Source organism: Protopterus annectens, chromosome 4.part0, assembly GCF_019279795.1.
Source record: "Protopterus annectens isolate FY-2018-M chromosome 4.part0, PAN1.0, whole genome shotgun sequence".
In the NCBI taxonomy this organism is placed as follows: Eukaryota; Metazoa; Chordata; order Ceratodontiformes; family Protopteridae; genus Protopterus; species Protopterus annectens.
In genome coordinates this window covers 942,434,233-942,459,333 of record NC_056733.1, presented here as the reverse complement: position 1 = coordinate 942,459,333, position 25,101 = coordinate 942,434,233, and the positions used below count along the sequence as shown (strand labels likewise).

Below are 25,101 nucleotides of genomic sequence, written 5' to 3'. Positions count from 1 at the left end.
GTGGCCTATGAACCTCTGAACTAGATGATCTAAATAGTATGTATCTCCCATCAGAATACATCCATCCACAACCACTTTTCCCATTTTTGCACATGGGGTCAGGATGTCCCTTCAACAGTGACAGTCATCTAGAGCCAAGGTTTACACCGCCAGGTGGCTAGCGCTGCCACATTAATTCTTCATACCACACAGTTGCATGCACACTCGCACCTGTGATCAGTTTAGAGTGTCCATTCCACTTACTGCATGTCTTTGGAATGTGAGAAGAAACCAGAGCACCTGTAGGAAGCCCATGTAAACACAGGCAAGGCATGCTAACTCTGCACAGAATGTACACCAGCCAGGAATTGAACCAGGGAATCTCTTGCTGTGAAGCAACAACTCTATTCTCTGTGCCAATGCGCAGCCTCTGCCATTAGAATATGTGAGAGTATAACAATAAATGCATTTAAAGTGGTGTTGGTAGTGGATAGAGGCTACTGTGTGAATCAATTTATAAATCATAAACAGAATTACTTTAGAAGCATTCTTTATTCTGAATTTTGCCAAAGCAAACTGTAATTATTTTACAAGCAATGTTTATTCAGAATGTTGCCAAATCAGATTGTAACTGCTTTCTATTTATTTCTTTATAGGATCCACTTAATTCAGCTTGCTGCTCAGAAGTTCTTTCTCATTCCAAGTAATACTAGGAATGAACTGAAATGAACATGAGGGTCTGGAAAGCAGTAGTGTGGACTCTTGGATTTATGTTTTTTGATCTGACACTGTCCACATTACTGTACATATATGGCTACAAGGCTAAGACATTCATTCAGAATCTGACACACTTTAATATTTTTCATTCCATGCTGGATCTCTGGGGATTAAGCCTGCTTAGAGCTATTGTCTTGCTGGGACTTGCTATTGGAATATGCACAAACAGTGTTCAAGGTCCACAACGATTAAAAAAATTCAGCATTTTTATTTGTGTTATAAGTTTATCCAATAATGTATATACCATAGTTAAAATGTTGCTCTACTTTGAAGTGGCAAAGTCTAAGAATGATCCGTGGTTCTGGAGCTTATTTACATGGAGTTTATTTTCAGCATCAGTTACTTGTTTTTTATGGCAGTTGCTTTCATTTGTAACACCTTCAATAAAAACTAAAAGAATAACTTCCGATCCTTATGATGACTTGGAGAAGAGGCAGCCTCTCACTAAAAATGATACAGAAAACAAAAAAAGAAATGCAACATCTTCGAGTGCAACTATAGGCCGCCTGCTTTTCTACTGCAGACCAGATGCTAATTTGCTGATCATAGCATTTGTCTTCCTTGTGGTTGCTGCATTAGGTAAGTTGGTTACATGAATGTTTTATGAGGCTTGTTTTTAGTTACCTGTTTATGTTTGCTAACTGGCAGGGCTAATCATTATACACCTCTTTCAGACACAGGCTACATTAAATCCAGCAAGTGCCGGGCACACATACCTTAAATGTCATACCCAGAGGAAGTCTGTGCTTTCTGGCATCTACTTTTTGAAAGTCAGACTCAGAGTGAAACACCATGGTCCTCATACCCAGTCTGACCCCCCCCCCCCCATATTGAGAGTGAAACACAGGTCTTCAGGTGTAACATATTGGTTCCTATGACTGCAGTGAAACATCTGTGCCATCAGACCCAGAGTGAAGCATATCTTGGCCTTCATACCCTATTGATTCTGTTTTCCACTGAGGGGGGTTGAGTGCAGTTTGGCTCTCTATCCTACTGATAGTTGCCACAATCCCGTCACCTCTTCTTCCCCATCCATTATCACACTGTCTGTAAACACTGGTGTTTAATACATGAAATACATGGCTCACCATTGCAGTGGCCTTAGCTCTTTGGGTTGTACCCCCTGTCCTGGCCAGCTTTTGCACATGGTCAGAGTGCCAAAACACTTAGCAGCTTTTTTTCCACCAAAGTGAGTGCTTCCTTGTCAGCACCCATAATTCTGTCAGTCAGCTAGTGATCTGTCAAGTACTGGGCAGATAGGTTAGGGAAAGCCTTTCTATTTTTTGTAGATTTATGAGGAAAACTTGTAGTTTTTCTGTAAGATAATTAGCTTTTACTATGAAACAAAATGACTTGGGCTATCGTGGCACACAATGATAATGAACTTCTTATGTTAGTGCTTGTGTAAACTTTTTGTGAGGGAAAGTTTATTCTTTTGACTAAACACATAGATTTACTGAATTTTTGTGTATTTTAGGACAGAATATTGTACATGGGAGACATTAAGTGGTTTTCCTGTGTCAAAACCACTTGATGTTCATCATATTGGTCAGTGCTGCAGTAGCCGTAGCTGTTATATGGGTTATATCCTGCATGGTCACTGCTGCAGTAGCCGTAGCTGTTATATGGGTTATATACTGCATAGCATATAACAGCTGGCCAGCTTCCATAAATTCACAGTGCCTTCCATACACCCAAACAATCCAGTCAGCTTGAGATAAGCTGACTAAAAAGACAAATTTGGGTGCCACACCCTTCAGAACTTTCTTGCTGCCAAAAATGACACTCATCTGAGGCTTTTGAGGAGTGATGGTCAGCTTGTGATTTTCTCTTGCTTGGCAGATACGTTTCTTTTGTGGAAAAATAAACTTCAATTTTAATAAAATTATTTATTTAATAACATTTTCCTGTTCAGGAAAGTTATTTTAAAACTAGGAGTTTGTATTTTAATGGACTGTCATGACACTGTATTTTACTTTTAAATGACAGCGATCTTTTTTCTTGTCAGTTTAAAAGTTGTTTAAAGTAATTGAAAACCATTTTTCTGCACAGAAATTGTGTTTATTTTACTTTTGGGGTACCGGCAACATGTTTTTTTCTGTGTTCTTTGAAAAAAGTGACTTTTTAAAGACTTCTAACATTTATTGGCTTTTGCTACTTGTTTTCCCAGGAAAGAGGCACCATTTTAGCTTGACCACAGAAAGAAATTGTCAGTTGTACAGTTGTTTTTTTATTCCAGCTACAAAAACAAAAGTTAAGTCAACAGCCTTTGTTACCACAGCAGCTAACGTTTCACTCAGTCACAGGTGGATGACAATGAAGTGGCTACTAGCAGGACTTCAGACCAATCATCTCTTACCCTTAATCACACTGGTGTTGCACCTGCAGTCACTACTGATCGGGGTTAGCTACATCCTCTGCAGCTGTTGTGGTCCGCTCTCTGGGCAAGTGACAGCCACTGTTGTCACTCCTGGGAGATGGATCAGGGAAGGCTCCTCTGTTTGTTAGATGTTGTGCCCATCCCTGGGGAACTGCCACTGTCATTAATAACACTCTTGGCCCCATTTCTCTGTCAAAAAGAAACTAAAACTAAACCTGTATCTACTACTCAAATGTCTACAGACAGGAGAAGCTTACTTGGTGTGGCTCAGGATCGAATTCAGGCTATTGATCCTTCTTATGGGTTCCTAGGTTCATATATAGGTATTAGGCTAGCTGGCCTTGGGTTCATAGGTAAGTACTAGGCTAGCTGGCCTTGGGTTCATAGGTAAGTACTAGGCTAGCTGGCCTTGGGTTCATAGGTAAGTACTAGGCTAGCTGGCCTTGGGTTCATAGGTAAGTACTAGGCTAGCTGGCCTTGGGTTCATAGGTGAGTACTAGGCTAGCTGGCCTTGGGTTCATAGGTAAGTACTAGGCTATCTGGCCTTGGGTTCATAGGTAAGTACTAGGCTAGCTGGCCTTGGGTTCATAGGTAAATACTAGGCTAGCTGGCCTTGGGTTCATAGATAACTACTAGGTTAGCTGGCCTTGGGTTCATAGGTAAGTACTAGGCTAGCTGGCCTTGGGTTCATAGATAAGTACTAGGCTAGCTAGCCTTGGGTTCATAGGTAAGTACTAGACTATCTGGCCTTGGGTTCATAGGTAAGTACTAGGCTAGCTGGCCTTGGGTTCATAGGTAAGTACTAGGCTAGCTGGCCTTGGGTTCATAGGTGAGTACTAGGCTAGCTGGCCTTGGGTTCATAGGTAAGTACTAGGCTATCTGGCCTTGGGTTCATAGGTAAGTACTAGGCTAGCTGGCCTTGGGTTCATAGGTAAATACTAGGCTAGCTGGCCTTGGGTTCATAGATAACTACTAGGTTAGCTGGCCTTGGGTTCATAGGTAAGTACTAGGCTAGCTGGCCTTGGGTTCATAGGTGAGTACTAGGCTAGCTGGCCTTGGGTTCATAGGTAAGTACTAGGCTATCTGGCCTTGGGTTCATAGGTAAGTACTAGGCTAGCTGGCCTTGGGTTCATAGGTAAATACTAGGCTAGCTGGCCTTGGGTTCATAGGTAAGTACTAGGCTAGCTGGCCTTGGGTTCATAGGCAAGTACTAGGCTAGCTGGCCTTGGGTTCATAGGTAAGTACTAGGCTATCTGGCCTTGCCGACCATTTTAAGCCTAACCAGTTTCCCTTTTTGTGCTCAAATTAACCTATCCCATTTGGTTATAGATTGGCCTTACCCATCCCATGGTTGATAATTATAATTTACCCCTAATGGGAATAACTGGGACCGTACCATAGACCATTTGAGAGGATACATTCATGGGGTAAAACATTTAGGAGCTCCCACTCAACACTAGTAGTACAGGGGGCAGTCCTGGGGTAAACTTTCAGTTTCAAATCCATAGATCTAAGTTGTGCTTGAATATAAACAGAGATGAACTTTGTTTTATGTGGCTGGGGAATTTGTTCCACAGCAGCAGTATCCCCTGTGAGATGTACCTGTTCCTTCAAACTGTTCTGGTGAATTTGTACGAGAGATTTAGATCCCTAGACTGACTATTTCTGATGCCGTTTGACATGCTGATGTGCAGTAAATCCATCAGTAATAGGTCAGAAGATGCCTTGTATGCCAAACACAAGTCATCTCTTAGTAGTCTGTTAGATACTAACTATGGTGACAGGGCTTTGAGTCAGTCCACATAGGACATGTTGTTTAGGCATTGTATCCATTTAGTAAGGTCCAGTTGTTGCATGTGCCTGGGTCGATACATGCCAAAGGGGACATTATGGTAAATGATTGGCCTAATGAGGGCTGAGTAAAGGAGGGGACAATGACATCCTTAGATTGAGACACAATCCCTCGGTTTATAAGCTGTGCAATGTAAAAGGGCTTTCTTACAAGAACAGGCACTTTGATCAACTGTCCAAATAAGTTCTCAAATTCCAAGCAACTGGTTCAACTCTTAGGGGCATTATTGTCAAAGTGGTAGTTCCCTGGGTAGATGTCTTCCCAGAGGATGCAATAATGCATTTTGGGCATTTAGTTTCAGCCCATGATTTTGGCACCAGTTATTTATTTGAAATAAACCATCTTACAGGATGGCTAGATTATTTAGGGATTCAGTGAGTGCTCCTAGCTTGCAGTCATCTGCAAACAGTCATCTAGAGCTGTTGAGTATTGGGTTTTACTTCAGAAAAGTAGTTACCAAGCAGGAGTGGTCTCAGCACCTTACCCTGGGGGACTCCATGGGTGACTGGTCTCTTTGTGGAGGTAACTTCCTCTATTTTGATTATCTGCATCCTATCTGTGAGCACGAAACAGGAATAATAACCACTTCACAATGTTCCCATAACTGAAGGCAAAACTTGGTATTTATACAACAGCTGCTATTATTCCGGCACCTTCCTGCAGACTGGCCTTTGAGCCGTGAACCACTCAGCTGCTTCACATGACATAATTGCATTCCTGTCAGCAAACTGTCAATATCACCATCTTGATACACAGGATCTGAAGCAATTACCTCAGTGAAGTACTTCAGAAACCGCCATTATTGTACTGTTCTTGTACCCAAAATCCCACATCTGCTGTGTTAGCCTGCAGTTGTGAAGCAGAAAGTAGGTGTACATGGCTCCATCCTTCACCACCTTCTGTCCACTGTCCATTGCGACAAGGTGTTTCCCAGGGATTCCATATTCGAAAGAGCTGGACAGTCACACTGTTCACTCCAGGCAGATGTTTCATGTCTGTAATGTTAAAGGTACCTTAGGTAGAAAGGATCTCTGGTTTCAGTTTTATATCCAAGGACACTGCTTTATGGTCAGACCTAACAAGTGATGAAGGTACGCAAGGGATGGTGCAAAATGCTCCCATAATAGTAAGGACATGATCCACCCCCACAGTTGGTACTCTGACTAATTGTTTGAGGGTGTTTGTATTGACAAAGTCCAGGAATCTCTGTTCTTGTGCATTTGTGGTGGTGTAGGTTTCTCCGTCTATAGTTGGGTAGTTTAGATCACCTAGGGAAATGGTATTGGGTTTAATACTGACGGATTCTAGTTCTTGTAGGTACGCGCTGTGATTCTCTTCTGGGTGTAGCTTGAGATAACTCCACCTTTTTTCCCCTCCTGCCAGAGCCAGATCCAGCACTAGACAACCTAGGCAGTCGCCTAGAGCCTCGCTACTGGGAAGGGCTTGCTGACCAGGGAAGCTGCCACACCATTTATTTTTTAATGTAAAATTAAGAAAAAAAGACTTCCAAGTCTTCTTTAAGGTTGCTTATTTTTAATAATGTACAAACACCCTCTGCATGCAATGTCATGTCTCTGCACACACCTCTGTTCCTGTTTTTTCCACTAATATCAGTAAGTTAAGATGCTTGTGCAGGTGTGTGTGTGTGTGTGTGTGTGTGTGTGTGTGTGTGTGTGTGTGTGTGTGTGTGTGTGTGTGTGTGTGTGTGTGTTTGTAATGCCCTAGTTAGAGCTAGCAAGTTAGTTAATTTAACCAGGCTCCAACTCTGTACCTTAATTACAGGAGAAAAGATCCTGAATCCTCTACACCAACTACCAGACTGTGACTTTCAGTACATTTTCAAGGAATTGTGAGCTTCAAAGGACTAGAATTTTACTGCTGCTCATGCTAAGTCTGTTTTCAATGTGCAGATGTTTTGTTTAACAAATGGTCATCACTGTTTGTTCTACAGAATTTGAAAGCAATGTTAGTAGCACAACAGGTATCATATTTACTTTTGATGCAGAAGGCTGTGGGTTCTACTCCCACACCATGTATATGGATTGCTGATACTGTGTTGTCCTTTGAGTGGGGTGGGACTGCTGCAGTCCTACGTGTACCCTCCTTTGGATGAGATGTCTAGTAACTATGAATCTGTTGGCAGTTTGCCATCCATTCCCTATTGCAGTATCACTAGCTTAACATTTTTTAATGTAACAGAGGCAATTTATTCTTCAAGGCCAGCAAGTACTGAATTTGTAGATGAAACAGTGAAGTATAAAGTTATTTGCTAGTAGCAAACTCTTCATCAGTTACAGATCTCTTTAATGTGGAATTATTCAGATGACATTTACTTCTGCAGAGATTGTACATATTGACTGATATTAGTGGATTGTAATGACAGAAGTCTGAGTTGCCTTTTATGGTTCAAATGTTCTGAAATGGGCAGTTTTGCCATTATTGTTTCATACATTTTGTTGTATTCCTTACTGGAAAAAAATCAAAACTACAAATTTAAAACACACTCTAGCAAGTGGTGCTGTATTATACAAGGGATATAATTTAATTCAATCAGGATGGTACATCAAAGAACACATACTTGTATACATGGTCCTACAAATGTGTGCAAGGAGCTTATGGTCTGAAAACAGCCCAAAAGTAAACTTAATTCTCCACTTGCCAGATGCATTTTCTTTGAATGTGGATTTCAATGCCTTTTCAATGAACATGAGTTTCATGGGCAGAGAAGTTCATTGTTAATTCCAAATCTCTTTCAACTGTGAGACTGTATTGTTTTGAACAGAAAATGTCTATCAGTGTTTGTGGTATAAAATTTGAAACAGCAGTTTTAAATTAAATCCTAATATCTGTAATCATTGTAGAAATAAAGAAGACAATAGTCTGCCCACTGACAGGTCTGAACAGTGCTTATGGTAACTGGGGAGGAATAGCCACATAAATGGACACTGGAATGGCTGGGGTGGGGGCTGGAAGGCTGTTGCAGAGGTGACCAATCCATTACCCTACCCAGGGCCCCGTTTGACCATGATCAGACTCTGCTTCTTGTAGAATAGCTGACGTAAATGTGTGGAAGTAGTTATAGCCCTGCACAGCTAGACTGCTCTCTGGTATTTTAAACCATATATGTTCTTATTATTTATTTATATTCTTACAGAGTAGTTTCTGTTAAAAGAAAGATGGATTCCTCTTCTTTGGAAGAGATTCATGATTTTGAATCTGGACAGGAAACTAAATGAACAGATACAGGGTTTTCTCCTAGCATTTCTGATTTAGACTAAGAGGAGAGCTCATTTTCTGATTCTCTGGGGGGGGGGGGGGTCTTTCTTTGAGGCTATTTCCAGACTGTGCCTGTTATTTTTGGTGGAGGAACACCCAAGTTTCTCTGTCCCTCAGAAAATACTATGAGCTGTTACAGATAGAATTTCCAGAACCTTCAGCCACTCCTCCAGTTTTGCTGGCTTTGGAGAATTTGTATGTTACTAGCTGCAGATTTCCTGATTGTCGGCCAGCTGACCCTAAAAAGGCAGATAAGATGCATACACTTCTTTTTTATATACTCTTCCCAAACTTGACCTAGCAGTTATAGATTTAGGTAATCCCACTACTACTAAACATTTAGTTATTTCCAATCCTACTCCTTCTGATACTTATGGAAAGATTATTGCTAAGTGTAGAAAAAAGGGTATGCTTCTGTAACTCTGATTCTGAGAATTATGAATTATCAGGGTTATATGTTAAAGTCTATTCTGAATTATTGTGAAAGTATGAGGGATGCTTTATCTGTAGTTTCTTCTTGTGAGGAAAAAATCTGCTTTGAAAAAATTAATTCTGTTATACGTCACCACTCATTGTTTACAGTATGTGTAGGACACAGCTGATATTTCTTCCAGGGATGTGGCCACCGGTACTGTTTTGAGGAGATTTGCCTGGTTGCATTTTCAGAACCTCACAGATGTTAAGAATGACATTTTAAATTCTCCTTTGGATAGATATTTAGTTTTTGCCCCCTCTGCTGCATAGGTGATTAAACACTGATAATTTTTTTAAGTTGCTATATGGAATCTGTAAGATTTTTCAACCTAAAAGGACAATCCAAAAGTCAGAATGACTATTTAAGGCACCTTCCACCCACACACATACACACCCTGGCAGCCCCATTTCCCCTCTAGAAAGTCTGAATCTCCACTTTTCTCTTTGGTAACAGATATCTTCAGACAAATAGTTTGTGAAGGTCACTTATCAAGGGTACACATGGCAGTGGGAGGAAATTGCTCCATGGGGGTAAATCCTCATCTACAAGACCAATCTCTTATATTTCCTTTCCTTCATCACATGTTGTCCCAGGTTGTGACAGAACCAGCTACTTATTCTCAGTTGGGGGCAGGTTTTTATTCAAGGATGTTTTAAGTACCAAAGAAAGAAAATGCTTGGAGACCAGTTCTGGATCTTTCTTTTTTAAACCTGTTTGTGATAGTGCCCAAGTTCAAAATGATGTCACTTCATAACCCATTGTCTCCTCTTCCTCATTCAAGTTTCCTGGTAACACTAGACTTAAAAGATATTTATCATCACATCCCTATTTATCCAGACGTCCATCTTTTCCTATAGTTTTGTATGTTTGGATCACATTATCAGTTCTCTGCCTTACCCTTTTTAATATTCACTGCACCAAGAGTAGTGTTCACAAAGCGTCTAGGTCCATTTTTATTTAACAAGAAACACTGTTATTGGATTATCACTTATGACATAGGCAATTTTACATTTACATAAATTAAAACAAACTATATAAATGAAAACAAAGCATACTCGTGTCATGGCCAAGATGGTGGGCAGTTAAAAGCACTGTTTTTAACTCTGCTTCATTTTAACATCTCTGACAGAATTTTTACTAAAAAAACTGAAATATAACTTTCAAATCTTGGTGGATTTATAGTTGCACATCTGCTGAAATATTTACTACAAAAATAAAAAGTTTGAAACGCTTTTAATTGCTTTTTACACTCAAGAAAACTAGAAGGAACTAATTGTCTCACAATGAGCCACTCTAAGCCCAGTGTACAGGACAGTATGAAGAAAGACAGACAGGCTGTACTAAGTAATATCTGTGAGTTATCTGTAAAGATAGGTAAATTAGAAAGCAAAATGGAGAATTTTAAAGAGGACTGTAAAAAACAAGCTGAAGTGCTGAGTGAATCTCTTAACAGTCATCACGCATCTCCAGTATAGAAGAGGCAATGTCTGAATCTGATGGAAGATTACTCAAACACAAGAATAACACTGCATTTCTTCTGAAATAAAACAACATATTCCAGGAAAACATCGAAGACTTAGAGAACAGATCTCGAGGGAAAAACATCAGGATTTATGGGATTCCTGAAAGAATTTGGAAGAGATTCAATTCCTTAATTCCCGGCTGCCTAAAACGTTTAACCTGCTTGAAGCTTTTGCCTTTGACATCAAAAATATTTAAAAAGAATGCCTTCACCAAAGTCAGTGATCTCTAGTCAAGATAAGGATTTAGTCTTAAAAGCTGCATGGACTAATTATCCAGTTAAAATTAAAGAAAGTGCTATAAGATTTGACAATGACCATTCAACATTAGTGATGTCAAAGAGAAAAACGTGTGCCACTTGTTAACATATTAAAGCCCAAATCTTGTTTCCACCAAAGCTCGCCTTCCAGAAATAAAGAAGAATTTTAACACCGTGGAAGATGCAATGGGCTTTATACAGAAAAATAAAATCCAAAAAAAAACCCCAGAAGAAATGGGCTGGAATCTATCAACTTCTTTGAATAGAAATGCAACAAAAGATGGTTGCGTAATAAAAGTGAAAAAAAAACAGTAAAAACTGAAGGACAAATGAAAATCAGTGTATTTCACCGTTATGAATTCTTATTCATTTAAAGAAGTGCTTGAATACTTATGAACAGGTGCCGGATATTACTTTTTATAAGGTAAATCATTTATTTGTTTATTTCCCTACTACAAATGGTTACTAATTCCCTTTTAAAAATGTTAGAGTTTGATTCTTTTAGCTATATATGAAATGAAACCCATATATTTTCATTTAGAGTTTAAAAGGTTAAACTGTTCATTTTATTAAAGGTTAAACATTATTATGACGAAACATAAGTTAGGTGGCACACTTTCTGATATCTTGGCATGGTTGAGTAATGTACTATTAAATATAATACAAGATGCAACAAACGACACTAAAGAGGCATGTTAAGTTACTTTATGGGTTCTTAAAATGGTCCAGTAGTGTGGTACTGATAGTATACTTGGCATGTAATAACACCCAGGAAAGACATGCTATGTTATAAACAAAGTATACAAAATATAGCTTTTTACATGGGAGTGCCTTCGTTGAAGGTTGGGCATCGGGCTGGCACCTCGGCACCGTAAAAATCAACTGCCAATCATTAGCGGACCGGAGTTCCACTGTGGCGACTCCTAACCGGGAAAAGCCGAAAGAAGAAGAAGAACAGTTACTATTGGAATGATATCAAATAATTAGAGTAACACTCACACTTTTACAAGTTAAACCTGGATCACATGCAACTGTCATTCTTTTAATGCAAGTTTATATGCTGTGGCTCCTGTAAACATGACAGGCTACTTTATATTAAACATCTCATACAAATAATGGTTAATGAATTATTAATTCATTCCTTTAACTACAATAGCTTTTTCATGGTTAGCATACTTTGAAATGGCTTTTGTTGTTTTTTAGTGGTTTGGTGGGTTTGAGGGATTGATGTGTAATGTTCAGATGGCTTGGATTCACTCAATGTTTTTGTGAGAATTGTAGCTGATAACCTGTTCATTTGCAAACCCTTGTCATGAGGACTGGCCAGAATCAGCTTAATTAGAGTCATGAGCACTTTTGGGATGCTGCAGGAGTTCTGAAAATTCTAAGAAATGTCCAGGTTACTTACCTCTTCCTGTCTAAAAGTAAATACTCATAATATTTGGAATCATGTACTAAAATGTCAAGGAATACAAGTTAGATATTAAGCAAAAGCCAGTGAATTGCATTCTAAACCGCTGTCAGTTATTAAACAGTTCTGAATGCATGCAGTATACCCAAAAGGGTAGGTTATATACTAGCCCGTAGAATGACACCTCTGATAAAAAATTAGGGTTGTGTTTTTTTGTTACTGTCTCTTCTTAATGCTAATAAAACTTAATATCTCAGAACAATTTATTATAGAAAGTTTGAATTTTAGAAGGGAAGATTTTTCAGATATTTGTTCAGATACTATTAGATGTAACATTTAAGGAAAAAATACGACTGATTCTAACACCATTACTAGAATAAAGAATATCAAATATATAAGGGTAAACATAAATGTTCTAGTATATGATATTCTATACTAGGATTATAGCTAAAGTATAAAACCTAGGAATATAGTATTAGTGCAAGATATAGTATACAAACAGAAACAGAAAGAGGCCAGAATAAGTGAATATGTATATAGTTAAAGAATATAAATATGTCTACAGTGGGAGGTTGGCATAGTGGTAAAGGTGTTCACCTTATAAGCACAGGGTGCAGAGTTTGATTCTCACATGGGAAATTGGCTGGGTTTACAATGGACCACAAAGGCAGTTAGCCTGGTACTAATCTATGAACTTATGATCATATGAACAACTTTACACATAACAGGAAAAACATAAATCATGTGACATATAAATTATTAAATACAAAAATGACAACTGACTTCCTCCCTAAAGTAGACCAGGGAGGTAATGTGAGGTACAGGGAAAGATGATTGTGGACATATTCAGTTCAACTTACAATAAAGATTCTGAACACCTGTTTAATTTTCTTATTCACAATAACTTACTGACAAGCTTTTTTAAGCTGATAATTTATTTAGGTGTTTGTTTATTTATTTACATTGGTTTACTGGGGATGTCCAACTGGGTGGCTGATCCATTTTCAACAGAGGCCCCAGGAGAAAAGCTCCACAGAAGAATACAATAATGGACGGTAATTACAGTGATTAATGATTTGTCAGCACAGTTTTGAGGTCAGTTTTGTACAGGAATAATGCAGAATACAGAAATGTATACATTGTTTGTTCAAAGACATAAACATAGGTAGGTGTAGAACAGTGGAGATTAGAGAAATGTTGTAGGAGTAGAGGGGAGCTAGTACAGGCAGAGATATGAAGAAGGAAAAATATGGATGGACTGTAATTAAAAGGAAACATTTTATGGACACAGAGAGGGAGATTAAGAGAGAGAGGGAGGGAGTTTAATCTGGCTTAGTGCAAAAACACACGTGTCATTTGGTTGTTGTTGTTTAACCAGCATGTTGAACTTGGATGAGTTGGTTGTGTTGATCATTTTCTGAGGCATGACATTCTAAGATTTAGATATTTTGATGGGGTATAGGGAGACACCATGGCTATTTCTGACTTTAGTTACTTTCAGTAGGAGTATCTGTGAGGATCTTAGCTGTCTACAATTGGTGAGAGGTTGAACTAGGTTGCCGAGGGCTGGGCAGTTGTCTGGGTGGTGGAAGGTAGAGTGTGCTAGGGCTAGCCGGTTAAGGGACAGTAGTTGGAAAGTTCCAACCATTGAAGGTGGTGTAGTACTGAGTAGTGATGTCCTCTGGAAGGTTGGTTGGCAGCAAATCTGGCTATTTTGTTATAGCAGGACTCCAGTTTATTTAAATCAGATTTTCATAGATTAGTAAATACTGGTGAGGTGTATAAGAGGGTGGCGAGTAAATGTGTTCTAACAAGGGAGTGTCTGGTGGTGTCAGTTAGGAAGGGTTTAATTCTGTGTAGTGAGCCTAACTTAAAGTGGACCTTTTTGATTACAAGAGCAAGTTTGATAAATTTAAGTTTGTTGTCTATTGTGACCCCCAAGGAGCTTAGTGTGTTTTATTGGTTTGATTAATGTATTATTTGAGAAGTGGATAATAAAGGGGGATACTAATTGGGTTTTTTGATATTGGAGAAGAGCATAAGCTTTGTTTTGTTAAGGTTTAGAATAAATTCCCTGTCTGAAATGAATTGTTCAATATCAAGGAATGATTGTTGTTTTTTTATTCAGAAGTTCAGGAAGGGAGGCGGCTGAGCAAATTAGGGAGGAATCGTCGGCTTATTGAATTATGGTTGCATGTTGAGTGGATGAACAGAGTTTGTAAAAATAGAGAAAAGGAGGGACCAAGGATTGAGCCTTGAGGTACACCCACAGTTACGGTGAGAGGTGAAAGTTCATTTTGCCACTTTACTGCCTGTTGACGGTCAGTTAGACAGCTAGCAAACCAGGAATGGGCAGATTGGAGAAAGGTTCAAGGAAGCTAGTTCACTGATCATTTTTTGCTGTGAAACTGTGTCAAAGGCCTTTGGCGTGCTAAGACAGGTGGATGAGGCAAGCAGGCCATTCTTTCCATGCTGGTTGATTGAGTTAGTAAGACTTTCAAGGGCTGCTCTACTGTGTTTTGGTTGAAAACTATGTTGGGACATGGACATAAGGTTGTTTTTTAGGAGATGGTCTAGTAGTTGTGCGTGTATACATTTTTCCAGTATTTTTGCTATGGGTGAAAGAATAGCTAATGGCCATTAATTAGTGAACTCAGTGGAGGTGCTGCCTTTGTTCAGGGGATTATGTAGGAAATTTTCCAAAGTTTAGGGATGTATTTCTCTTTTATAGTCCGGTTGATTAGGGTTGATGTGGGGTAAGAGATGCTGTCTGCAGCTAGTTTAAGAAGTTCATTTGGGAGTTGGTGAGTGGGAAGGGGAAGGTTTAAGTTTGGATAGCTGCTTTTTTATTGCAGAAGTGTGTATGGGATTAAGAGTGAATGCATGGAGGTCACTTTGATGATCTGTGGGGATTTGGTGTCATTTTTAATAAAGAACAGAATAGAGTTAATAAAGTGTGTGTTAAACTGGGAGGCTATACTTTCAGTGGAGTTAGTTGTGAATGGAGCTGGGGTAGTGGAATGGCCTGGTTTTAGCAAGTGCTTGATGACTCCCCAGAATTTCTGGGGGTTATTTTGGTGTTTTTCTTGAATTGCTGTATAGTATTCTTTTTTATCATGTTTTATTTTTTGGCTTGATTTCATAGGTGTTGGTAGGTATTAAGGGTTGTTTGTTTTTGTTCTCCTTGCATAGACGCCGTGCATATCTTTTTTTTATATCAGTAGTGAGCCATGGGATGGGTTTGGATTTTACACACATCTTCCTGAGGGATGATTGATTGTTTAGGATAGAGAGGAAATTTTCATTGACATACTGGACTGCTGAGTCAAGGTGGAGGTGCTTTGGAGGGGACCAGTCACACTGATGTAAGAGAGTATTGAAGGAGTCAGGGGAGAAGTTCCTTTTGTTGCAGATATGTTTGTAGATGTTGTTTTTGGAGGGCATGTTCAGTGTTTTAGTAGCTTGGTGGACAGGTGATCAGTTAGGGTGTCTAGAAGAGAGCCAAAAGGATAACAGGGGAAGTTTATGTTAATTAGGGTCCACTCTAGAATTGATTGATCTGAAGTAGTTGTCTTCATTTGAACTTCAACCTGTGGATCTCTGAATCTGTATCGGATCCGACTCAGCCACATAACCGGCATCTGATCCAAGCTCAAAGCTCCTCCCCTTACCCATAATGCCCCCATCTCCTTCCTCCCTTCAGATCTTGTTTGCCGCCTGCAAAGTCCGCATCATTGTCTGAGCTCTCTGCTTTCTGATTGTGGTAAGTGAGTTGTTTTTTGGGTTTTATCTCTCTTTCTCTTTCTCTCTCTCTGCATAATTCTCTCCCTACTTTCTACCTCCCCTCCGTGTGGTCGTTGGTAAAAAAAAAAAAAAAAAACTCTTTTCTCTACTGTCTTTACTTTTCTATAGCGTGTGTTGTGAGTGTTTGTGAGTGTGCTGGGCCTGCCTTGGGAACATGTCCGAAACTACCAAGTCAGGATTCAGAAAGTGTACAGAGTGTGGCCATAAGCTCTCCCCAGCTGATGACCACATTCTGGGATAAATTAATCCTAAAGGGCCTCCTTCCCTCTTCAGGGACTGTAGTGCCAGTGCCCCCAGCTTCAGCTTCTGCTTCTGATTCTACCACCTCCCCAGCCTCTGGGACTCAAACTCCCACCAACAGGTCTGGGGAAGGGGAGAAATAGAACAAGGAGAGGTAGAGAAAGTGGTCTCCAGATTGCTCGGCTCCGGCTGGCCCTCCACTTAAATCTAGGCCAGCTACCAGACCAGAGACTTCCCAGCTCCATTCTCACAGTTTTCCGCTGAGCCAAAGGAGCCCCTGATCCAGTCTCCCATGCAGGCTTCCCCTCACCATCATTCCTGGCTGGTGTCAGTCACCTCCTCCTCCCACTCTACCCAGAGCCTTAGTGAAGCTGAGATGGACAGGATGATGTGGAAGTTCATCCGCACCCAGATCCAGATGCGAGTCTTGCCTGCCCCCTCTCCCTCTGGAGTGGGGAGCACACAGTCATTCTTCACCCCAATTACTCCTTCTCCAATCTGATCTTTCGTCTTGGAGCCCTTGAATCTGAGGACCCTCAAGGTCAAGGGGTTGGTGCCGATGGTACCTTGTACCTTGATGCCGGCCACGGCCTTAAGCATGTTGGATCCAACTGGGTCAGATGTGACAAGTTCTCAGAGCTGTAGCATTGGTGTTGGATTTGAGGGGATGTTGTCAGCTCTTAGTGTGTCAGAGCGCAGTCTTCCCCTTGATCTCTTGGTCCTTGAAGTCTCAGCTCTAGCTCCCCAAAGGGTCAGAGGGGGAATGGCTCCTACTGGTCTTTCTCAGGGTGTCCGTTCCCCTTTGGCCTTTGATGTGGTGGAGATGGTTCTCTCATTTTCAATGAGACCCTTGACCATCTCGTCCTCAGACTCCACCCCGACTCCCTCTGCTTTGGGTACAGTTCTGGCCATTGTGCCATCTCAGGGACAGCCTGCCACCATTTTGCCTCAGGAAGCTTCCACTTGGAAGCAGCAAGACGTTGGCAAGTCCTCCCCAGATATCCCCATTGAGGAGAACCCTTGCAAACGTACATGCAAAAGGAGGCACTTAGACTCCCCACCGCAGTCTCTCACTGAAGACAACAATTTGGAGGAAGGGAAAGGTCCCCCCCATTCACCCCCCGAGGATGTCTTCTTTGGAGACATCATGGAACTTCTCTACTAGCAAGGGGGGTGGTCTGGCCAGAAACTGACCTCGTATAAATCGGTGTTCCTAGAGGCATTTGGTGCAGGATCCTCTACTTCCTGGGTGTCCCCTCCCACAGATCCTTTAGTGGACCTGATAACATCTCTAGTGTGGAAGGAACTGGACACAGTGGAGCCCATTCCCAAGTGCCTAGATAAAGTTTTGAGTCTCCCTTCAGATAAGTCACATTGGAATAAGGGGTTCCTGGTTGATGCCATGGTGGTGGCAGCTGCCTCTAGGAAAGAGCTCACTCAGGAGAGCTCTACGGTTCATCCCCCAGACCGAGAGTCAAGGGTGATGGACTGCTTTGGGAAGTGTGTGTATGCTTCAGCGACTTTTTCTGATAAGAGTGCTGAATTACATGGCACATATGATTTGGCTGCAGCAAGACCTAGTGAAGGAGATCGCTGAATCGACCCCTGAGTCCATGTCAGCAGAGGACAAGAAGAAATGTTCCACTCGTATGGCCACTCTGAGGTCAGTCACAAATACTTCTATGCGTCTCCTCTCCCATGCTACCGAGGAAGCCACTAGAGCAGTTGGTACGGGCATTCCCTACCTGGATGATTGGCTCCTCACTGCCCCTTCCAGGCATCAACTTTGTCAAGTGAGTGATTCCTTTCTACTACTAGCCCAGCGGTTAGGGATCACCATTAATCTCAACAAATCATCCCTGGCCCCAGTTCAGATCTTAGACTTCACTGGGGCTTGGATAGACATGATTCAAAGAACAAGTTCTCCTTACTCCACACAGGATATGCAGTCTGAAGCTAAATATTCTTCACATTCTTCAAACTCACTCCCCGATGGCAAAAGTGGTACTATGGGCATTGGGGTCCATGGCGGCCATGATCAGTCTTTTACCCTTGGAGTGCCTTCACATGCAAATCCTTCGCCATCTCACCCAATTTGAATCTCTTGAGTGTGCCAGCACTGTCTTTGGTGGTGGATTCATGGATTCATTCCCTGGATCTGGTTCGGGGACGTCCTTTTCTCCCATTATTTCCCAAGGCGACAGTGACTACAGACGCCTCCCAGCTGGGGGGGCATTCCTCGGGAAGGACAGTTCAAGGCATGTGGTCCCCCTATGAGACCAGTTTGCATATCAATGTCCTGGAGATGAGAGCAGTGCTTCTCGTGTTGCAGGCTCTCCATGCCCATCTTTCCTCAGGAACAATTGCTATACGGATAGACAATATGTCGGTGGTCTGGTACATCAACAAACAGGGGGAACCAGATCTTATCCCCTTTGTCGCAAGGCCATGAGAGTGTGGGAATTGGCAATCTCCATCAGCCATTTTCTGGTGACAACACACTTCCAGGATGGTCCAACATTTTAGTGGACAGTATCAGCAGATCTATCCTGATGCCTTACAAGTGGTCTCTGAACCCTTCAGTAATAGAACAGATTTTTCACAAGTGGGGTCAGCCTTGTTGCAATCTATTCACATCTCCTTCCTACACAAAATACAGTGAGTTCTTCACTCTGAATCCCCCAAGAGTGGAAGCCCCCAGAGATGCTCTGACTTATGCTTGGCCTCCTGGTCTTCTGTATGCTTATCCCCCTCTACTCTTGATACCAAAACTTCTTCAGAAACTTGCAGGCTGGGGAGCTTTCTGTTCCTCATTGTCCCATGCTGGCCTCACCAAGTCTGGTTTCCCTCTCTGTGGTCTCATCTGGTGGCTCCACCATGGACATTGGATCCAGTTCCAGATCTCATTTCTAATCCCTCAGGGATTCCTTATCCAGACTTGGACAGTCTAAAAATCACTGCTTGGTTGCTGCTGTTCTCATGATCAGGAATCCTGGTTAACTTCTCCTGTCAAAATTAATTCTGGTGGCAGCTCATAAGTCTTCTACCAGGAAGGTGTACTATAGCAACTGGAAACTTTTTCTATATGGGCTCCGCAGTGTGTATTGGATCCCTTTACTGCTCCAGTTCCTGCAGTATTAGAGTTCTTACTGGGGATTTTTCAACAAGGCACCAGTTTGTCCACAGTCAAAGTTCAACTGGCTGCAATGTCTGACTTTCATGTATGGGGCAGAATATGGCTTCCTTGGCATCTTCAAAGCTCTGCAAGACTTTCCTTAAAGGTACTTTCCTTTTGCGACCCCCGGTGAAGGATCCTACGCCACTGTGAGATCTTACCTTAGTGCTTCAGGGTTTAGTGTTGCCCCCTCCCCTTGAACCTGCAGCTACAGTGAACCTGCAATTTCTGTCTTAGAAAACTGCTTTCTTAGTGGCCATCACTTCTGCTAGGAGAGTGTCGGAAATTCAAGACCTGTTGATCAAAGTCTCTTGCATGATTTTTCATAAGGACAGAGTGTCTTTGCACACTAATCCATCTTTTCTTCCCAAAGTAGTTTAAGAGGTCAACATTAATCAGATGATTAATCTCCTGGTGTTCTTCCCAAATTTTCAGAATAAGAGAGAATATAAATTGCATTTGTTGGACGTACACAGGCAGTTATGTTTCTATTTACACAGGACAAAGCATTTCATAAGTCTGACTAGCTCTTTGTTGCTTACTCCAAACCCTTTTAAGGGAAACCACTATTCAAAGTTACTATTGCCCGTTGGATTTCCTAATGCATCATTCAGACATATTCTGTCAGGGGGATTTCCCCACAAGCCCAGGTGAAAGCACATTCTACCAGATCTATGGTCACCTCTGTGGCTTTATGATCCAGAGTTTTGTTAGATAATATTTGTTCTGCAGCTACTTGGTCCTCATCTCATATCTTCTTTTCACATTATAAGTTGGAAATTGTATCCAGGAACAGGGCATCCTTTGGCTCTGCCATCCTCCGGAATATCCTTCCATAAGGGTCTTCCAGGTGTTTAGTAGCTGGGGACTCTGTCCCACAGGTTGAAAATCAAATGAAGACAACTACTTTAGATAAAGAAGTTATGTATTCACCATAATGTTCCATCTGAGTAGTTGTTTTTCATTTGTCTTCAACCATCCCCCCTTCTTCCCCCAGCCTTGTTTGAACTGTTACATGATTATATAGGTACAGAAGGTGGACACCTTCAGGATACCTTTGTGTCCTTCTCTTTGTTCAGGAATTTTTTTCTGGTAATGACAAGGTCCTGTTGGGTCGGGTGTGAGTAATTGATTGGGCAGCAAGCTTGATCAGAAGGGAGGAAGGAGACAGGGGCATTATGGGTAAGGGGAGGAGCTTTGAGCTCAGATCAGATGCTGGATATGTGGCTGAGTCATAACTGATATGGATCTGCAGACCCACAGGTTGAAGACAAATGAAGAACAACTACTCAGATAGAATGTAATGGTGAGTACATAACTTCTTTTTTTGTTGTTGTGCTTGTCATATCTAGTAGGGTTTGCATTAGCTGTCTGAAACCATGGAGGTTTATGAAATTTGAAGGTTCATTGGAGGAGAATGTATTCCAGTCAGTGTTGAAGTCTCCCATTATTATAGTTTCCTGACTGAACACCAGCAGAGGAAATCCTCGATAATAGCCGGTTTGTTGCCTGGTGGTTATAAATGGGTATTATTATGATGTGCTTTTTTAGGGTTAATTTGAAGGCAGGAGATGAGTATTTCTAGGTTAGTTAGGTCAGTGGGCTTGTTATCAAGTCTTTCAAGTTTGCGGTTGTCCTTATATAATCTTGCTATGCCACCAACATGTTTATTGGACCTGTCTTGTTGGGGGATATTGTAGCAGTGGGTAAGGATGGCATTGTCTTGTATGTAGGGTTTAGCCAGGTTTCAGTAAGGATTGATATATCTGGAGAATGATGGGATATGGTATCATGAAATGCATGATGCTGTTAGGCTTCTCAGGTTCATGTTTAGCAGGAGTAGATCAGAGTTACTACCTTGAAGATTATTAGTGGTTGGAAAGGGTGCTGTGTTTACAGGGTCTGGAATGTATATTTGGGATTGAGGGCCTGGGTTGGGGTGTATGTCTGCACATAATTTCATTAGATTAGTATTGACTGTGAATAGGTATGAGAGCTTTATAAGTAACCTGGTGGATTTTTGGGATGGGCTTGGATTAGTTACTGGGTGAGAATATTTAATAGAAAGTGTTTTGTAGTGGAGGTGTTATATATCTGAAGCCATATGATAAAATTACATAGAAGATTATTGTGCTGTTTGCTAGTTGAGTTGGTGGAGGAGTGGGTAGTTGTGATATGAACATTATGGTATGATGTAGCAAGGTAGGTGATTATAAATAGACCAATGAGTGCTATGTGCTGGAGTAACATTTTATTAGCATTTAATGGAATCCTAGGAGGTGGTTATCTGGTGGTGTTACAGGTAGGTGTGTTTGTATAGAGAGGGGTGGGACTATGTTGAAATAGTTTGAGGTTCCAAGTTGTGTGATTAGTTAATTATTGTTGGCTTTCTTTGCAGTGATTGGCTGTTGTCTGAGTGGGTGTGTGTCTGGTTGTGTATAAGTTTAGAGATAGTGGGGGTAAGTGGAATTGTGGAGAGGGTAGGGGAGCAGAGTGAGCCCCAGTGGAGCAAGGGGGAATGGAGTGGGAAGGGACCTGATAAGAGAAGCTTTCTTTAGCAAAAATGAACTATCTATAAGGTATGTCTATCTAAGGAATTATTGTGCAGAAAAATCTAGTGTGATTTAGCTTAATGTAGGGTATGGAGCCAGTCAAGAGAATAGTCTATTGCCTGTTTAAGCGTGTGAGCAAATGTTTTAGAGAGAGGGCTTCCTCTTAAGCAAAAGTAATGGTGTCTAAGCAGCTGTAGGAGCTCTGTCCAGGGGAACTCTCATACACTGCCTTCGACAGGGAAATGACCTTTGGTTTACAGTTTAGTAAAAAGAGGGATAACTAAAGAAAAATGGTGCAATTAGCTATACGGTAGACCAGGATGTTGCCTCTATTAATTTAAGCACATACATTGTTTGTTGTTTTTTGTGGGAAGGTAGTCCTTCTGGTAGTGTTGGCTTGCAAAGCCTTGGGTTATCCCAGTTGTATGCTTGACATGAGTGTTCACCTTAATTAAAAGTGAGAGGTAGTGCGTTGGCTGAAAGTTGCGCCTTTCTTAATAATAGGTTTAAGTGGGGGCAGCATACAGTTCCTAGAACTATCTGGAAGAGTTAGAGAGGAATCTCTGCCTAGAGTGGATCCAGGGAAATGCATACTAAAAATATGAGACACATTAATATAAATCAGAAGTGTGAGCTAAACATTGTTATTCTAATGGAGAGTTTGAGAGGAATCTCTGCCTAGAGTGGATCCAGGGAAATGCATACTAAAAATATGAGACACATTAATATAAATCAGACGTGTGAGCTAAACATTGTTATTCTAATGGAGAGTTTGAGAGGAAGGTTGTTTGTCTTTTTCAACAAACTAGGGATACGTTATTCCACAGTAAAATGTTTTAGGGTTATATCACTAGGTAACTTTCTTGTTTCAAATGTTTTGTCCATAGCTGAAGATTTCATATTGTTATAAGTATGTAGTAGGTGCTATACACACATGTAATTTCATTATACATGTGTTTTTTCTCTCTTATAAATGTCTGATTGGAAATGCATACCTGTTAATATTAATGGATTGAATAATCCAGTAAAGCGGGGGTAGTCTGTTCAAATACTCGCAATTACATAAAGCTCAAATAGCATTTATACAGGAAACACATTTAATTAATAAAGATGTACATAAACTTTCATTAAAGAATTATTTGATTTTAGCAGGTTCTGGCTTTCGAGCTAAAAGAAGAGGCACACTCATTTTATGGAAGAACTCACCAGTAATGCCTAAAGTAATGGATACTTATGTTGATAAAATGGTATGTTCAGCATTGTTATGAATGAGTGGAACAGAAAACTATATATACATTGGTGAATTCTTATTGGATTCCAGGGGTTGGAGCTAAAGATGCAAACAATTACTTAGACTCTGTAGCCTATTACATGAAAGGTGAAGTCATAATGGCTGGTGATTTTAATTATATTTTATCAAACAAAAAAATTCCACTGCAGATAGAAAGCTGAGAATCACATAATCAGCCAATCACTTAACAAATTTTGTAAATCTAATGAATTTAAAGGATATATGTCCTGGTGGAAACTGAAAGGTGGAAACTCTCTGGAGTTATCCAATTATAGGCCCATAGTCATCCTCTTACCTTTAGCCAAAATCATGAAAATGTGTATTCATAGCCAACTTATGCACTACCTAATTCAAAACAAACTTCTCACAAACTCACATGGCTTTAGACCTTTCCATAGCACCACAACAGCACTGCTGTCACTCACAGACTCCATCATCAACCAGAATAGGAACAATGGAAAAATCTCGTCAGCACTCTTTTTAGATCTTTCTAAAGCTTTTGATATGGTCAATCATAACAAGCTAATACTCTCACTTCGTAAACTTTCTCTACACAACCAAACCATCAAGTGGTTTCGACATTGCCTACAAGGTTGAAATCAGGCAGTGATCTGGCAAAATAGTCTATCCACCTTTCTACCTGTAATATTAGGAGTTCCACAAGGGTCCATATTAGTTCCTCTACTATTCTCAATCTTTGTTTATGATCTGCAGACAGTCACCCCTGAAGCTACCTGTATCCAATACGCAGACAACTCTACTTTAGTCTGCTCAGCCAAATCCCTTCCAGAACTCCAAACACAGACCCAGAAAACATTTAACTTAGTAGAAAATTGGTTTTCCAGCAGACATTTTCTACTAAATGCTAATAAAACCAAGCTTCTGCTGTTTTCCCCAACCCGACCCTCCTCTCAGGTTAATTTTAGTATCACATTCAACAATGGTACCATTATAGGTCATGTTAACCACACCAAACTACTTGGGGTACTAATTGACAACAATCTTAAATTTGATCTACATGTTAACCAAACAATAAAAAAATACCAATAAAAACTGGGCTCATTCTACAGAAGCAAAGCCTACTTAACCCCTTTGGCCAGAACCAATACAGCAAGCACCCACCTACTCTCCTCTCTCCTATATGCCTCACCCATTCTCACTAACCTCTCAAAAATTGAGCTAAATAAATTAACCATCTGCTACAACCATGCTGCCAGATTCACTGTAGAATCTACCCAATCGCACACATCGCTCTCAAAATGTAAAAACACTAAACTGGCTTGAGTTCCCCAACCTACTTCTCTACAATCAGCTTACTATATCCCATGGAATACTTTACCAACCAGACAGAGTCCCGAGAATACAACCCTTAATTATAATTTACACCAGTACCAGACCACTGAGATCTAATGCCACATGAATGTTAAAGACCTCTAAATCCTGTACTCAAGCCAGTGACTCAGTGTTCTCAAACCACATAGCAAAAACTTGGAACTTACTCCCTCCTGCCATAACACTTGAACCCTCTCTAACAAAGTTTAAAATTGCAGTAAAAAATGATCTCACCAACCACTGGATGTGTACCTGCACTAGCCCAGGTTAAGCTCTCTCAGCTCACTTGCTAAGTGGCTCCCATTATTTGTCCTCATTGCTGCTGGCACTTCTACCCAGATAGCATACTGCATTCTAATCCTTTCTACCTAACTTATGTAAACAATTTTTTTCTATTAATTTCTCCTGGAATTATGTATATGCATTGTTATCTGAACTGCTGATATTATACTGTTAATTGTATTTTGTATTTGTTAAATATAATTTGCACATCTGGAGCTTTTCCCCCGGACCTCCACTGAAAATGGATATGTATCCAGTTGGACTTTCCCGGTTAACAAAAGTAAAATAAATAAAATATGAGCTAAGGAAACAAACTCACTTCAGTTTACCCATTATTCATATAGACATGGAACACAAACAAATATTGTTAAAATCAGACCATAATATTATAATTAAAAAGTGACAATTTAATACATCAAGGGAGATTACCAGTGTACATTATTAAAATAAAAGGATTCAAGGATTGGTGTATTAAAGAGATCAAACATTTCCTAG

General features: G+C 40.6%; 1 protein-coding gene across 1 annotated transcript in view; it reads left to right on the top strand.

Moving 5' to 3' along the window:
- The first annotated feature begins 646 nt into the window (after positions 1 to 646).
- Positions 647 to 25,101, top strand: part of ABCB9 (ATP binding cassette subfamily B member 9) — a 713,793-nt gene continuing 689,338 nt past the window's right edge. Inside the window, exon 1 of the mRNA XM_044068918.1 lies at positions 647 to 1,335. Coding sequence (XP_043924853.1) covers positions 705 to 1,335 — 631 coding nt within the window. The 5' untranslated portion in view covers positions 647 to 704. The remainder of the gene's footprint in view (positions 1,336 to 25,101) is intronic.